We start from the raw sequence: 16,109 nt of genomic DNA, 5'->3' as shown, positions 1-16,109 counted from the left end.
AACTCAATATCCTGTTTCTCAGAAACTACATCTAGTGAATTCCATCTTTTATTTCATTGGTCAGACTGTGATCACCTCTAGCCTCAGGGGATATTGGAGAGGTAGAGTACTTTTAAGTGAGTACATTGTCACTCCAAATATAACCAAAGTCTTGTTTGTCATGAGGAAGGAAAGAATGAATAAGTAACTAGTAATGCCTGCCATCCTTGCTTCTAAAACTTAGGTTGCTAAAATATTTGGAGGGATGTTGGAAGAAAATGGGTCAAAGCAGATGAACTTGTTTAACATATAATGGAGAGGAAAGTGATTTGGTGAAAATTCTTATAAAAACATCCATTAATCCTCAGAGTTTTATTCTATGTGGTAATTAATTACCTCCTTACTCAGGCTACTTGAATGGTATTAATTTGTTGTTTTTTCAATCAAGATTTAGCATGAAATATACCCAGATGTACTAAAATATATTCATAAAATGGCATGAAGACTTTTCTTTAAGATAATTTTTGAAATCCAGTACATTGAAAATTTACAGATTGCTTTGTGTGGCTAAAATAGGAATAAAATAATGAGGAGGAAAATTCCCCACATTCTTTCATACTGTCACTGCTTCTCTGCCATGTACTAAATTAGACTCTTGCCTAATGTGATCTGGAATTGTTTATCTGGATCTTAGAAGTTGAGAGCACAGTAGATAATGGAATTGCAGGACAGATTTAAAGATGACTGTTCATTTTTTATTTCTTATAGAAAGGTATAAATAAGAGCAGTATTTTGTCTCTTCTTAACTAATAACTGCCAGTCTAGATAAGTACTATTTTTTAAAGTCCTGGATCTTAGAATTTGGGAACTGGAAAGGTCTTCTTTCAGCAATGAGAAGACCAAGGGCCTGAAAATTTAAGGGACTTGCCCACTGACTTTGTGGAACTGTTATAAGCAAAAGTAAAACTATTATTCAGATTCCTGATTGGGCTGAGTCATTTGATTTAGTTTTGATCAAATAATTTGGAGACAACTTGATTACTTTCCCAAGTTACCATGAATAAAAAGAGTTAACTCTGTTCATATATGTACTTTCTCTTAGAAAGTTCTCTTCTGTTGTGCGTAGAACTAGGGATGAAAACTGGAGAAGACTGAGGTGGGCCTATGCCAGTGTTGGTAACTTTGCACTTGATCACTATGACGAGGTAACTCTGAATTCCAGTTTTGTCCTTTACAGAGTATTCTTGACCAAGTATTTAACCTCCCCATAACTGATTAATAAGAATCACAAGTAGATGATGTTAATGAAAGTTCTTTGTAAATGGTGGGTACTGTACAAATGATGGTTTTTCACTTGTATTATTAATACAAGTATTAATAATACTTGTATTATTTTCACTTGTATTATTAATATTCACAGCATTATTACTTTGATTTTGTTTTTCTGACCATGTGGAATTTAAAGATTGCTATTTATTTAATGAATGCTGTTTTGTGATTACAGCTATCTTTATTAAAAGCTCATAACTCATTTTCATCTGTAGGGTAATTCAGAGCACCCAGAACTTCTGACTTGCCTGGTTATTGCTTTCTTCCTAAGCTGATTTGCATGAGAGATTTATCCAATACTTAACCCTTCTCGAATTTTATAATTGCCCATAATCTCATATGTGATTTTTGTGAACTGTGACTACATGGATCTTTACGGTGAAATGTTTCATAAACTAGAAAACAGGATACTAATCAAATATATTTTTACTCCTTTCTTTTAGTCACTTTTTCAAAGGAAAATTTTAAATATTAGCTCCATTTCTTTTCTTGTTTTGTGTTTTCTATTAACTTCTCAATTAGTAGCCTTCATGCTTAGTGATTTTCTTTGAGATGTATTGAGGTTTTGATTTAGACAGTTTATTTACTCTCAGAAACTGTTCAACTCATTGGCTCATCTTTTTCTCCCATTTTCCCAATTAGCAATGAAGTACAATATGTCCACTGGATCATTTTTTTAATATTTTTTAACAAAAGAAATAAAAGTAGAAATGTGATTGTTGGCACCTTTATTTTGATGTATGTTTATGTAATTACTGTGTTAAAATTATTAAACTAGTTCTTTTTTTTTGACAGAAGAATCTCATATTATTTCATTATTTTATATTTATTTGTCTCCATGTATAGGATCTTATCCTAGGTCAAATACTTAAATTTGACTTTTGGTTCAAGCCCTGTGTTTCATTTTCCTTGGACTTTTGTAATAGCTTTCTCCACTAATCTCTCTACCTTCGCTACCTTCTTTTTCAGATATTTCTACATATCACCTTCAGTACATTCTTCCTAAATCATTTAAAAAAAATATATATTATCCCCCTTCTAAAAAAACACTACCTGTACAATAAAATGCAGACCCTTTAACCTACTATAACTTAACTTGAGACTGCTACTTCTTAACTAATACACACAGACCCTCTACTGGCCAAATGGACCTCCTTACTCTCTGGTCACATTTTCTGCTCTTGCCTTCTCTAACCTTTGATTCCTGGTTTCCTTAATGTAGGATTCCTAATCCCAACTATTGTGTCTACCCTTTCTCTCCAGCTATGGAAATCCTTCTTATCTTTGAAGATTTTTTTTCAAGATTGATTTATTTATGCATACAAAAACGGGGGTGCAGGCCAGAGGTGCGAGGGGTGAGAGGATTCACCAGAGACAGAGGGGAACAGAACAGGTAGATTGACTAAAATACACTGCTGAAGGTAGCAGCGGGTGAGCCAGGAGAGGTCTGCTCTGCCATGTGGGTTGCTCCCTGCCCGGGGATCGAACTCGTGCTACAGTGGCTGCAGTAAGCTTCACAGGTTGCGTCTTAACCCCTTGTGCCACCAGGGAGGCCCTTATCTTTGAGATTTAACTTAAATTTTCCTTCTTCAGGGAAATTTTTAAAAAATCTGCAACTGGTATATCTAGGAGACAGCCTTGTATAGAAGAAAATAGATTGGGTTTTAAAGTCTCTTAGTTACATATTGTCGCATAACAAATCACCTCAAACTTGGTGTCCTGAAACAGCAAACCATTTATTTCTCTAGTTCTATGAGTAGGCGGGGCTGTTCTGCTGGTTCCTCTTGGAATTATTTATGTGATTTCATTTACCTGATAAGTCAGCTGGGAACTGAGCTTTTCTTGGAGATCTGGGCTTCTCTCTATGCAGTCTTTAATTCTCTAGGAAGCTAGACTGGATTTCTTCACATTTACTTGCAGGAAAACAATCAAAGAGGATAAATCCCATTGTAAAAACACCAAGCTTATTTGATTAAACAAGACACATAGCTAAGCTAAGTTCGGGATATCAGGAGGTGTGATTCATTGGTGGACATTAGTATACAATCTGTCACATCCCAGTGATTCACACTCCTTCCTTATGCAGAATATACTTACCACCTCCCAAGACCCAAAGTTCCATCTGTTTCATGGTGTCATGATCCTGTAATTTATGTAGGTCTGTTTGTGGATATGACTCCAGGAGTATAACCACTCTTACTCCAGGAAACTGGGAATTAAATAGGCCAATTTATTTTTCTATCCATAACTCCTCCCCTACTATACATCTAGCATACAATTTGTCAGTTAAGAACAAGATACCCACAGTAGTCAATTCCATTAAAAAGAAGGAGGAATGGGAGGAACATTGCAGCCACTGGCCCATAGTAATTCAGAAATTCATAGTAATTCAGAAATCCAGAAATTTAAGGCCTACTTCTGTTTACTGGAAGTGGTTCCCTAGTCCACTGTTCTTCATGGCTTTTGCTGTGCCCTCTGAGTTATTTTCACTTTTCAATAAGAAATTATTCTTACTTGTAGTTGAGTAGCTGTCTCAACTTGATTTCTTATCCATAGAAAGGAATTTGGGTCATAATCCCAAAAGACAAAATCCTGAATGCCATAATCCTGAATGTTGAAATCCCCAAAGATCAAAATTCCTTAATTCTAAAATCCCCAAAATCACAATGCTTAAAGATCAAAACTCTAAAAGTATAAATCTGGAAAAATATAATTTAAAAGGAAACCTTTAAAAACTTTTTTATGTTTTAAACCTTTAAAAACATTTATTTGAATATTGAGAAACATTTATAAAAACATGGCAGAAAACTTCATAAGTCACTTTATACAATAAAACACCTACTGGGAGAAATTTTGTCTTGCACAAATGCAGGTGGCTAAGAAGGACATCTCTTCATTCATTGAGGAAGTTTCAAGGGTTTTATGTACACACGCAATGCTTACACAAAGTCATTGTTGTGATAATGTACTTTCTCAAAGTCAAATTTGGAAAAAAAAAAACATAAAAAGTCAGAACTCTAAAATACTTTACATAATTTATACCTTCAGTATTGGAAATGATGTTTAGATGAAATGCATAGCAATAACAAATTTAAAAAAAAACTATAAAGAAAATTTGACACATGAATAGTATATTGCAGGGATAGATTATGGGTAGTGGAACAAAGGAACATGAGAGCTGAACTTACTTTGATGATCATTCTCTAGATTTTGAAATTTGGCATAGTGTAGAATAGCTGCTTTTTTTCTTTTAGGGTATAATTTCCTTCTGAGAATATGTTCACATTCTTTTTCTATGTGATGCTGCACCTTTTCAAATCCTTCTAAAATTCAGGGGCCTCCCTGGTGGCACAAGGGGTTAAGCACAGCACTGTGAAGCTATCCACAGCCTCTGCAGCACAAGTTCTGTCCCCGGCCGGCCAGGGACATGGCACATGCACATGGTACCCACATGGCACAGCAGACCTCTCCTGTCTCGTCCACGGCTCCCCTCAGCAGTGTATTTCAGTCATTCTGCCTGTTCTGCTCCCCACTCTGTTTCTGGTGAATCCTCTCACACCCCCACACCTCTGACCTGCACCCCAGCTCTTGTATGCATAAATAAATAAATCTTTTTTAAAAATCCTATAATTCAATACATGCAAATGTAAGCCTTCCCTGTTAAATGTTCCCATCTTCTGTGCCATGCTTCTGTGTTGGTTTGGGTATGAAGAAATCCATTCTGCATGTGCTCATATATAGACCACAAGTTTGGCAGAAACGATACTGGGTGATGAAACAGCAACACCGTTGTGTGTCTTCTTATCCTATGGTGTAAGTAATTATTTTTGAACTAGTCAGTAAATTCCTGGCTTCTTGAGGCAAATGCAGCTTTAATTCATTAAAAGCTCCTGGAATTTCATCAACTGGAAGGAATACTAATGCAGACAAATGACGCATTTTAAAACTGAATTTTTTGTCATTGCCTTATCATGCGCAGCTAAAGAACCCAGTTGACAATTTTAGCATTCTGCCTGGAAATGTCCTTATGCAGATCTGTAAGTTTATTAGGTATATTTTCTATCTTTCAGGTTACTACAAGCAACAGTTCTGCCAGTTGTTTCATTGCCTTGTTGTGTATTTTGTCCTTTCTCAATTTTCCAATTACAATTTTCTCCTTTTCCAGCTTCCACTGGGTTAGTCCCCACCACTCTAACTTAAAGCCATTGGCACATATTTTAAGCTTTTCTTGCAGCACCAATCCACTCCTAAATATACAGTTTCTGTGTCATATAGCTATTGCCAAATAGCAAACTACCCTAAAATTTAGTGACTTGAAACAGCCATTTTACTTCTTACCATTCTGGGTTTGACTGGGTGGTTCTTCTGCCTGGCAGTCACTCATGTGATTGATTTACTGGACAGATCTCATTGCATAAGCACTTATCAAATTTTGTTTGTATTGTGTTTGTCAATATGTTATTGTCTAATGCAAGTCACATTGTCAAACCTAGTGTTAGTGTGGAGGAGACCATACAGGAACAAGGAACCAAGAGGCACGACTCCCATGGCACCACTGGTACAGATACCAGCAGATTTCCCACTCTTTGTTACTGTGCGCTTTTGGCAGGTTATTGAATGCACGGAACAATTTTCTCCCCTATATAGAAGAAGTTATTAATACCCACCATAAGGTGTTTATGAGGTTTGAATTCTTTAGTAAGGGCCTCCCTGGTGGCACAACGGATTAAGTCACAGCAATATGAAGCTATCGGCAGCCACTGCAGCACGAGTTCCATTCCTGGCCAGGGAGGTAACCCACATGGTGCATCAGACTCTTCTGTCTCCCCCGCTGCTCCCCTCAGCAGTATATTTCAGTAGATCAGCCTATTCTGCTCCCTACTCTCTGGTGAATCCTCTCACCCCCCGCATCTCTGGCCTGCACCCCCAGCTCTTGTATGCATAAATAAATAAATCTTTAGAAAAATAAATTCTTTAGTAAATGTTGATGATTTATGAATATAAAATTAATAATTTTGTCATTATAGAAAATGTACAAACTATAGAAAAGGAAACATCTCATGAAATCCCACCTGATACAGTACTGTGTTATAATTTCTTCAAGAACTTTCTTTATCTTATTTAATATTGGTTCGTATTCTGAAAAGTAAGGTTCTTGAAGAAAGAGGCCACATTTTACTCATCTCTATAAATGCTATTGCTTTGCATTTAGGATCAAAAAGATAATGCATAAAATTACTGAGCAAAATGTTGTACACAGGTTATGTTCCACTTAATTTGGAGTTGTATTAGGGACTAGAAAAAATTCTTAGAAATCCTAAAGTTATAGAAGTGGGAAAGGTATACTGAGAGCAAAATAACTAAGAAGATCTGTAGAGGGGGCTAGCTTCTTTCTGGGGAATCCTGGTGACTCATGGAGAAGAGAGTGAGAATGTTATAAAGAAGGGAAGTGTCAAGATCTGCTTACAGATCCTAAACTACTCAGTAGAGAGGCCTCTATTACAAACACCATTAATGGGAATAATTTAAAAATAGAGAGACCTATCTATAAAGTATCTTATTGTTGAAAGCTGAAGTCTCACCATAGTGATCTGGTGCTATTCTTCACACTCAGACTAGTCTTACTTTTTGTTTTAGTCAAAGAAGTTTGGCAGAAATCACAGAACTTATCCATACAGCTCTCCTCGTACATCGTGGGATAGTAAACTTAAGTGAATTGCAATCTTCTGATGGACCACTGAAAGACATGCAGTTTGGAAATAAAATAGCTATCTTAAGTGGAGACTTTCTTCTAGCAAATGCCTGCAATGGACTAGCTCTGCTACAGAACACCAAGGTAAACCCGGGCATAGTTTGCTTATTTCTGGGTGACTTTTAGGTACTGTCTGTGGATTGCTGGAGCCAGTACAGTAAATTGTGATGATGATGATGAAGACAGTGTCAACACCTGGTAAAACTGGTAAATCCCAGGAAAGTCTTTAAAATGACTTTTTTTTCTGATAATAGGATAAATTATTTGTTAATTATAGGGTAGAGTTACATATTGATATAAAGATATGAGTAAATATGTATTCTTACTATCCAGAAATAACTACTATTAGTTAATATTTTGATGTATTTGGGTTTAGTCTTTTTTGTTCTTTTTTTTAATACTTACACATATGTGGATTTTTTGGTAGCATCGATGAAAAATATAAGGTTTTTTTTAATCCTGCTAGTTTTTCCTACTTCATATTATGATATAGCCTTTTCCCCATGTTATTAACACTTTTCATAAGCTTTTCTGTGTTTATGTAATACTTGATCATTTAGATGTTAATATCATTTACTTAAATAAATTGCTCTTTTGGAATTTAGGTTGCCTCTAAATTTTTATTATCATAAATCTGTAGTAAATATCCATACACATCAATTTTCCTCTCTCTAGATTATTTCTTTAAGATAAATACCTAAAAATTCAAAGGCTCTAAACACTTTTAGTATTCTTCATACATACTGTCAAGCTGCTTTCTAGAAAGATTCTAGAGACATTCTTGATGTTTTGGTTAGAATTAAGTTTGACTATAAAATATTGGTGGCAGGAGTATCTTTTGTGTGTGTTTACAGACATTCAGGACTAGGCAGTTCAAGGTTGGTATGATAATTTTACAATACCAGGAACCTAGTCTCCTGTCTACTGCTCTGACATTCCTATCTTAACACTTTGCAGCCCAAGATAGTTGCCATCATGTCCTCACCCCTTCAACAGAAAGGAAGGAGGCAGAAGGGCAGCAAAGAGCAGATTTCCTTCTCTTGAAGATCAGTGAGTGTATATCCTGGTTTGCTAATAACAATTTCCAGTGTTAAGTCTGCTATCCCAGAATCCCATCTGACTTATCATTTGTCCTGGAGTTTTCACTTTCTAATAGAGGATGTTTGGTAATAATTACATTAGAGTAAAACAGGATGGATTTTATAGATCTCCCATTTATACTTGCAATCTCTGCCTCATTTTTTGTGTACTGTAGGCTAATTGTACATGAGAAACATGTACAATGGGGATAGTTCTTATGTTATTAAATCTGAAAGACAAGCAATAAATCATCTCTTCTTCAACCTTTTGGGACACCCTCCAGTCAAGGACAGAATCCAGGGCAATTCCTGATACAACAAAGTGTGCTGAGTGTCTTGGGACAGTAAATTCCTGTTTCAGGTGGTGAGAGAAGTTTATACTGCTGCCCCAGCCAGCCACTTAGACTATCAACACATTGTTGTGTGGTCCCTGCCTGACCTTCAAAATTACAAAGTCACCAGGTATTAATCGAAAAGTTCACTGGGAAACCAAGTACATTGAAGGGTCAATGTCTTTGAAATATGGGAAATAAGTACATGCTTATATAATGAAACCTTTAACTATGTTATTGTTTGGCAACACTTTTTCTGGCAATAAAACTTTTGCAACAGTATGCTAAAAAAAAGTATATATAAAAACAGCATATATTTTGTTTTTTAAGTACTGAATTTTTGTTTCTTGAGAAAATGATAGGGATTATATAACTTTTATATAATACTGACATTTACTGACTTCACTGTGGAGACCACATTAGTATCATTGAGCACAGGAAAAAATTTAAATCTGCTGGAGAAGTGTCAGAATCTACTTCCAAAGTTAGTAGTTTCTTTTAAGAAACTGCCTGAATATGATGATTTAACATACAAAGCTTCTGAATTGTATATACGTAACCACCTTGAGTAGCTTAACTTTTATTTAGATAAATGACTGTTATTCTAAATTAATTTCACTCATTTTTTACTACAAATTTCTATGTGCACATAGGAAAAGAGAAGCAATAGCTTTATGGTTTTTTTTTTGCTCCATTGGCAGAATAACTTTGCAAACAGTTAAATAATACCAGTTTTTAGTGAGTGCCATCAGCTACTTCAGGTAATTAAACCACTCTAGTTGAGTCTAAAAATGTTTTATTTTTCCCATCCATTCATAGAATCGAGTTAAAGCTTTGGATGTGTAGTCCATCAGAGAAAAGCCACAATGAGTGAGGTTGGAGGTTCAGTTTAAAAGTTCAACATTGAAGATAAAATTCTTAGAATAATAAAACAAGTACAGTTTTGATGATGTACACAAAGTTGTGATAAAAACAATATTCTAACTACATTAAGAAACCTATAGAATAGTTGGAATTAGTTGTGGCACATCCATAATACATAATTGCATCAAACAATCATCAACATTCTACTAATTGAAATAGAAGCTCTGCTTATAAAAATTTACAAGTATCTTTATAGTCAGAATCACTGAACTACAAGATTTGGGGGATACAGCTGATGTTGAGTATAAAAATATATTTTAGTAGGACAGTGTGTTCATTTTCTTTTGGTTGCCTGTCTTCAATGAGATTTTAGAAATCTTTATATCCAAAAATGTTACTGAACTTTATTATACATGGACCATCAGAATGTTGGTGACATTTTGTTCAAAGTCAACTGGAAATCTTAAATCAAGTTTTCATCAAATGAAACTTTTAGGGAATTACAACTGATGAAAACAAAGCTTCCATTGCAGTTTTTCCCTACAAAAACAAGGAAGGAAATGAATAAAATAAATAATAAAAACTCAAATGCTATACAAGATTAAAATTTGCTATTCTATATTTATGACTTGGAATAGCTCACCTTATAGGAAGACTCTTGTGGTGATGTTCCTGTGTTGAATAAATTATGTATGTATGCAAACCAAATGAAATTGAGAAGGCCTAGATTTTGTAACATCTGATTTTGGCTAAACATTCAAAAGAATCATAGAATGATTTATTAGACAAATTTTGTGTTTCAAAAATATTGTCAAAAAAAAGGTCCTTTCTGAAGGAAGCAAAAAAGACAGTATCTTGAAAATATTTGGGCTGGAATAGTTATACTTTTCACTATGAAAAAAATCAGAATTCAAAATCTGCTCCGTGTAGCAAATTTGCTCTGAACTTAGGACCTTAGAACCTTTATAAGGAGCATTTTCTCAATTAAAACTATTATGGTCTCCCAGTAAAAATCAAATTGAAGGTTACAATAACATCAAATTAATCATGAAATACAACTGAAGAAAATTATGGGCAGTTTTTTTTAAATGCCATATTTTTAAAAATACATTCTTCATAAATATGCCAGTAACAGTATTAGAAACAAATATGGCTAAGAAACTAATTAAAGTCTGTGAATACATAGTAAGTGTAATTATTCTGCTGGTTATTTTTTTAATGCTCAAATAGTAAAGGTAAAGAAGTACTTTTTTATTTCAGTGTACATAGACATTATCTTATTTTTCATTTTTGAATAGTTTTTGACTATAATTACTAGAATCCAACAACATATAAAATCAGTTGTTAATAAAATACGTGTTGCACAAAATATAAAATCTAAATTATTTTAGCACTTCCTTTTCTCTCAAGTGTTCCAGTTTGGATGATAAATTATATAATGTTATCATTTTAAAGACATTTCTCAGAAGTAATTTGAGATCCTTATGCTTATATCCTATTTGTCAGAATTTAGTGATATAACCACACTTATCTACCTACCTGTAAGGGAAGCCATGGCCCAACCAAAAATCTGGAAGATGCAGAACATAGATAATGGGGAGAAAAGTAGCATTGTGCTTCCCATCACACTTTTGACCAGCACATATTTTAATGGAACAGCCAAACTGATTTCTAGGGAGAAAATAGTATGGTACTTTTAATATGTAGCTTACATACATGTGAAAGGAAAGCTAAAATAAAAAATGACTTGGCTATATAAAATGGAATAATAGTCTCAAATCTCCCTCCAGTGATTTATTATCATCTAGGCATTCTTTTTATTTTTATTCACCCTCAAATTGTTGTATTTTCTAAGTATAAATTTTACTCCGATGGGTTCCACTAAATTCTCTTCTTTATTGAAATTTGCGTGTTAGTGGATGAATGAGTAATTCATCACCACTCTCTGACTGTATTGTACACCTTCTCTCTTCACTATACCTGCTGTGGTCTGTGATGAAGTTTGGGCCTTAGAGAAGGGAGTCTCAGAAAGCTTAAGAAGTTTAAGTCTTGTCTGGTGCCTTGTGTTGCACATGACTAGTTCTAGCCAACAACTGGCCACTCAGGAATTATACCCACATATCTGAGTGGAGGATGTTATGGGCATTATTATTAAATGCACTCTTAAATGATTAGCCATCAGCATGACCCCTATGTTAAAAAAAAACAAACAAGGCTTACTGCCTTTAGACAAAGGCAATAATGATCAATTTTAACTTACTTTAAGGTAGTCTATAAAATCTTACATAAGTTTAAGTGGTGGTATTAAGCACAAATATAATCATGCTATAATGACAGACAAGTATTCATTTGCTTTAACTACTTCACTTCATGTGAATATTTAATGTTCTTTTTTCTTAGTTGGTTTGTATCATTCACACATTCTTTCTTTTAGTATTGTTCAAGTTCAGTGAAAATTGAGGCTTTACTCCCATCAAAATCAAATAAGATTCACAGTCTGTGAAATCCACTCTTGGTGTTTTGCATTCAGAAGCTTCACTATAAATGTTCCAATGTCTAAGACCTTCACCATCTGCTCCATTAGGCATTGGATTTCAGTAGCACTACTTGATTTACAAAAGGGGGGGAAACAAACCACCTTAGCATATCCAGGCAGCAGTTCAGCCTGAAACAACTTCTTGAAATAAGAATGATCAGGCATTTCCTTACCCTTCATTGAACCCTATAACTTTGTGGTCTCAGCACAGCTTTCCACCTTTAGATTTGCATTTTCTCAACATTTGTCTGATAAGGAATTGTTTTTCCTTTTAGGCTTTTGTATTTTTCCCCCTAAATTTGAGAGTTATGTGCTGAGTTGAACCTCTTCCTCTGTGCAACCCTCTTGTTCATCCAAAACATAGATATTTTGCACCCTGTTCTTTAGAGGGTCTTGGATGACTCTACAAAGTCAATTTCAGAAGGTATTTCACTGACTTGCCTTTTATGGAGGGCCTTGAGCACCATGGGGAGTGGTCTGTAATTGATCTACAAATCTAGGCTTTTAAAAGCCCTTTTTTAAACATAATAGATGATTTCTAAATCATGTAGACACATATTTTAAACTGAGGAGACTGTCAGGGATAACTAAAGGACTTGAAAGTCAAATTCTCTGTGATGAAGCAGATCTCCCTTAGAATAAGCTCCTTCCATTTGAACACTTGGAAATAGTCCCATCAGGGTATTTTTTTGAGGAAATTCACTTTTATTTTAGAAGAGGACTAATTTTGTTAAATGACTTCCCAGAAATTTAAGTTGATTAAGTATAATACTAATCATGAATGGGTTTTTTTGGGAGAAGGAGGTGGATATAAGTATTTCTTTGCAACAGTATTAAGTTTTCTCGAGTCTATACATATGGATAATGTCTTGGGAAAGTTAGATTTCTAGTTAATGATGTTTTTTTTTTTTTTTTTTTTTTTTAAAGATTTATTTATTTATTTATACAAGCACTGGGTACAGACAGAAGCGCGGGAGGGTGAGAGAATTCACCAGAGCCAGAGTGGGGAGCAGAGCAGGCAGAAGGACCGAAGTACACTGCTGAGGGGAGCAGTGGGCGCGGCAGGAGAGGTCTGCGCACCATGTGGGACCCTCCTCCAGTGGCCGGGGAGCAGCCGGGGATCGAACCGGCACTGCAGAAGCTGCTGGCAGCTTCGCAACCCAGCGCTCAACCGCTGCGCCACTGGGGAGGCCCTCTAGTTAATGATGTTTTAATTTTCTGTTATGAGAAAGAAAAATTGCTACCAATAGTAATAATGTAAGTAGAGATCACAGCAGTGAAGGAGCAAGCAGAACTTAATACAGAATTTCTGTATATAGTGTGTCACTGTGCTTTTACAATGACAGCCTGCTTTTTCTTTAAGGGTGTATATTTAACTTGGTAATTAAAGTTAGCATATTTGCAGCAACTTTAATTTTTTATGACTTATTCATTCTACCACTTTCCATTTTCTTGTGCTAGTATATTCTTGTCTGAATTTTTATATTGTGTGTTTATCTCTGTACTTCTCCTGGGACAGACCATTAGATGAAGGGCTCTACAGTCCTATGAAATTCAAAGCTGTTTTATAATTACCAAGGGTAAAATTAGCAAAGTCAATTATTCTCCCTTTGGCTTTTCCCTGAAGATATTAGGGGTCTTCATGGTAATTGCTTTAGGTAACACTTAGATTTTTAAATATCTATGAGTATAGAAATTGGTATATTAATCCTCTGGTAATTGTCTTCTTACTATTATAGCTATAGTCACATAAGTGTGAATTAACAAGATTTTGAATTCAAGAGTAAGTTTAAAAATTAATGCTTGGGTTTTCATTCATTTTCAATTATGGAACCTAGGGCAACTTTTAATTTTAGCACTTCATTGTGTTAAGATTCTGGACTAAGAATTTAGAATGCCTCTTTTTAAGTCATAAATTTTTAGACTCCTTTGAGATAAATTGTTCTTTGTTTTGTTCATGTATAACATCACTGAATGATGAAATGATGGTTATGCCAGAATTTAGAATTTTAGTATTTGACCATTAAGCTGTCAATGAGATGTGCTGAATAATTGGTGGGGGGAGGAGCATGAAATGGAAATTAGTAATTTAGAAATCTGGACCAGGTTTTCCCTTGTCCCTGTATTTATAGAGGGGATCTGTAGTCAGGATTAATCCACAGTACAAATAAGACTGTGGGTTACTACTTGTCATTTCACTTTAAAAAAACCAAACTTTCATTTTACATGTATTAGTGAGGCCTGTAGTATTTAAAGAATTGAATGCAACCTGTTATTTTCTTTAATCTTTGTAGTCATTTTCATTAAATGGACCTATCACTAAACATCAGATGGGAGGCTGCGAGTTAGCCGTGGTCTTGTCTAACACCCCAGAACACTCATGATGTCACTCTTGGGGGCTGTCTATTAAGCATTAGTGATTTATATTTCTAAATAACCAGTAGCACAGATGTATTCCTTACATAACTGATGTATTTCCTTATGTTAACTTTGTTTTCCTACAGGCGTAAATATGTTGTTTGCAAGGAAGAATTTTGTTTATATAAATATGCTTAATTTATGCATATAAATCTCCTTTTATAGCATCTATATATTTTATAAAAAGGCTGCTGTTGGTTACTTGATGTTTGTCTATCTGCTGTATTAATTTTACTTTCAAATAATATTGAAAGTGAAACCTGAAAACATTCTACATCATTTGAAATTTAGGCTTTTCTCTATCATATTCATCTAAAATAGGCATTAATGCAATTTTATGTGTTTATAGTATTGTCAGCACTATTTTACTTGTGGAAATTATGGAACTAATGTCTATTAGCCTCTTTAGTTTGACACCCAGTTTCAATGTTCTTTTTTTTTTTTAAGGTTTTTTTTTTTTTTTTAAAGATTTATTTATTTATTTATTTATTTATTTAAGATTTATTTATTCATGCATACAAGAACTGGGGCACAGGCCGACAGAGTGGGGCACTGAATAGGCAAATTGACCGAAATACACTGCTGAGGGGAGCAGTGGGTGAATCAGGAGAGGTCTGCTGTGCCATGTGGCCATCTCCCTGGCCGGGGATCGAACTCATGATGCAGTGGCTGCGGACAGCCTCATAGGTTGTGTCTCAACCCCTTGCGCCACCAGGGAGGCCAGATTTAGTTATTTATTCATACAAGCACTGGATACAGTCACAAGTGCAGGAGGGTGAGAGAATTCACCTGAGCCAGAGCAGGGAACAGAGCAGGCAGACAGACAAAGCACACTGCTGAGGGGAGCAGCAGGTGGCAGGAGAGATCTGCGTGCCACGTGGGACCCTCGCCGGCAGCCGGGGATCGAACCTGGGCTGCAGAGGCTGTGGGCAGCCTCACAGCCCAGCGCTCAATCGCTGCACCACCAGGGGAGGCCCTCAATGTTCTTTTTCACATCTAACTCACTCAAGTGTAGATTTTCATAACTAGAGTAAATCTGTGCAGTAGGTAAGTGGGGTGTCATATATTGTAGTAATAATAAAGAAAACTCCCTATCAGTTACAGTGATCATAAAATTAATATTTCAAAAATCCCTAAGTAAACTAAGTAAATCCCAAAGTAATCCCTTAGTAAATTTCTAGTTTCTTAACACTTGCCAATATAGTCACATATTAACCTGATATCATAGCCATTTTCTGAACTTGCATTTTTGATCTTTAAAATATATATGAGGGGCCTCCCCGGTGGCAAAGGGGTTAAAGTCAGTGCTATCAAGCTATTAGCAGCAACTGGGGCATGAGTTTGATCCCCAGCCAGGGAGCTACCTACATAGTGCATCAGACCTCTCCTCTCTCACCAGCTGCTCCTCTCAGCAGTGTATTTCAGTAGATCTGCCTGTTCTGCTACCCACTTTGTCTCTGGTGAATCTTCTCCCCCCATCCCCGCACCTCTGGCCTATGCCCTATGTAAGGGCAGGACAGGACACAGTGCAGGTTTTCTGATCCCATGCAGACTGGGTAAAGGAAGAGTCAGAGTCCTCAGTAGTTTTGCAGGTTTTTTTATTGGGGTTCACCAGGCATATGGCAGGCAGGGGTGCTGGCTGGGGGGCTGGGAGGCTGGCGGGGCTGGGAGGCTGGCAGGCCTTCCAGCCCCCAGCAAGTCTTCACTCTATCTGGGCTCTCTAGCGTTCGTTCTGCTGCTTTTCGGCTTCTGCTTCGGCTTCTGCTTCGGCTTCTACTGCTGCTTTCTCTGCTTTGGCTTCTACTGCTGCTTTCTCTACT

The 16,109-nt window shown here is 35.9% G+C and overlaps 1 protein-coding gene across 5 annotated transcripts in view; it reads left to right on the top strand.

The window, feature by feature from the left end:
* PDSS2 (decaprenyl diphosphate synthase subunit 2) overlaps positions 1–16,109 on the top strand; it is a 251,369-nt gene that overhangs the window by 119,135 nt on the left and 116,125 nt on the right. For all 5 annotated transcript variants that reach the window (XM_054699075.1, XM_054699073.1, XM_037520173.2 and 2 more), the window contains exon 3: positions 6,946–7,144. In XM_054699075.1, the coding sequence (XP_054555050.1) occupies positions 6,946–7,144 (199 nt within the window). The remainder of the gene's footprint in view (positions 1–6,945; positions 7,145–16,109) is intronic.

The sequence above is a fragment of the Talpa occidentalis genome, unplaced genomic scaffold (assembly GCF_014898055.3).
Source record: "Talpa occidentalis isolate TD23 unplaced genomic scaffold, MPIMG_talOcc4v2.1 talOcc4.2, whole genome shotgun sequence".
NCBI lineage: Eukaryota > Metazoa > Chordata > Mammalia > Eulipotyphla > Talpidae > Talpa > Talpa occidentalis.
The sequence above is the reverse complement of the archived record's forward strand: the minus strand, read 5'-3'. Positions and strand labels throughout refer to the sequence as shown.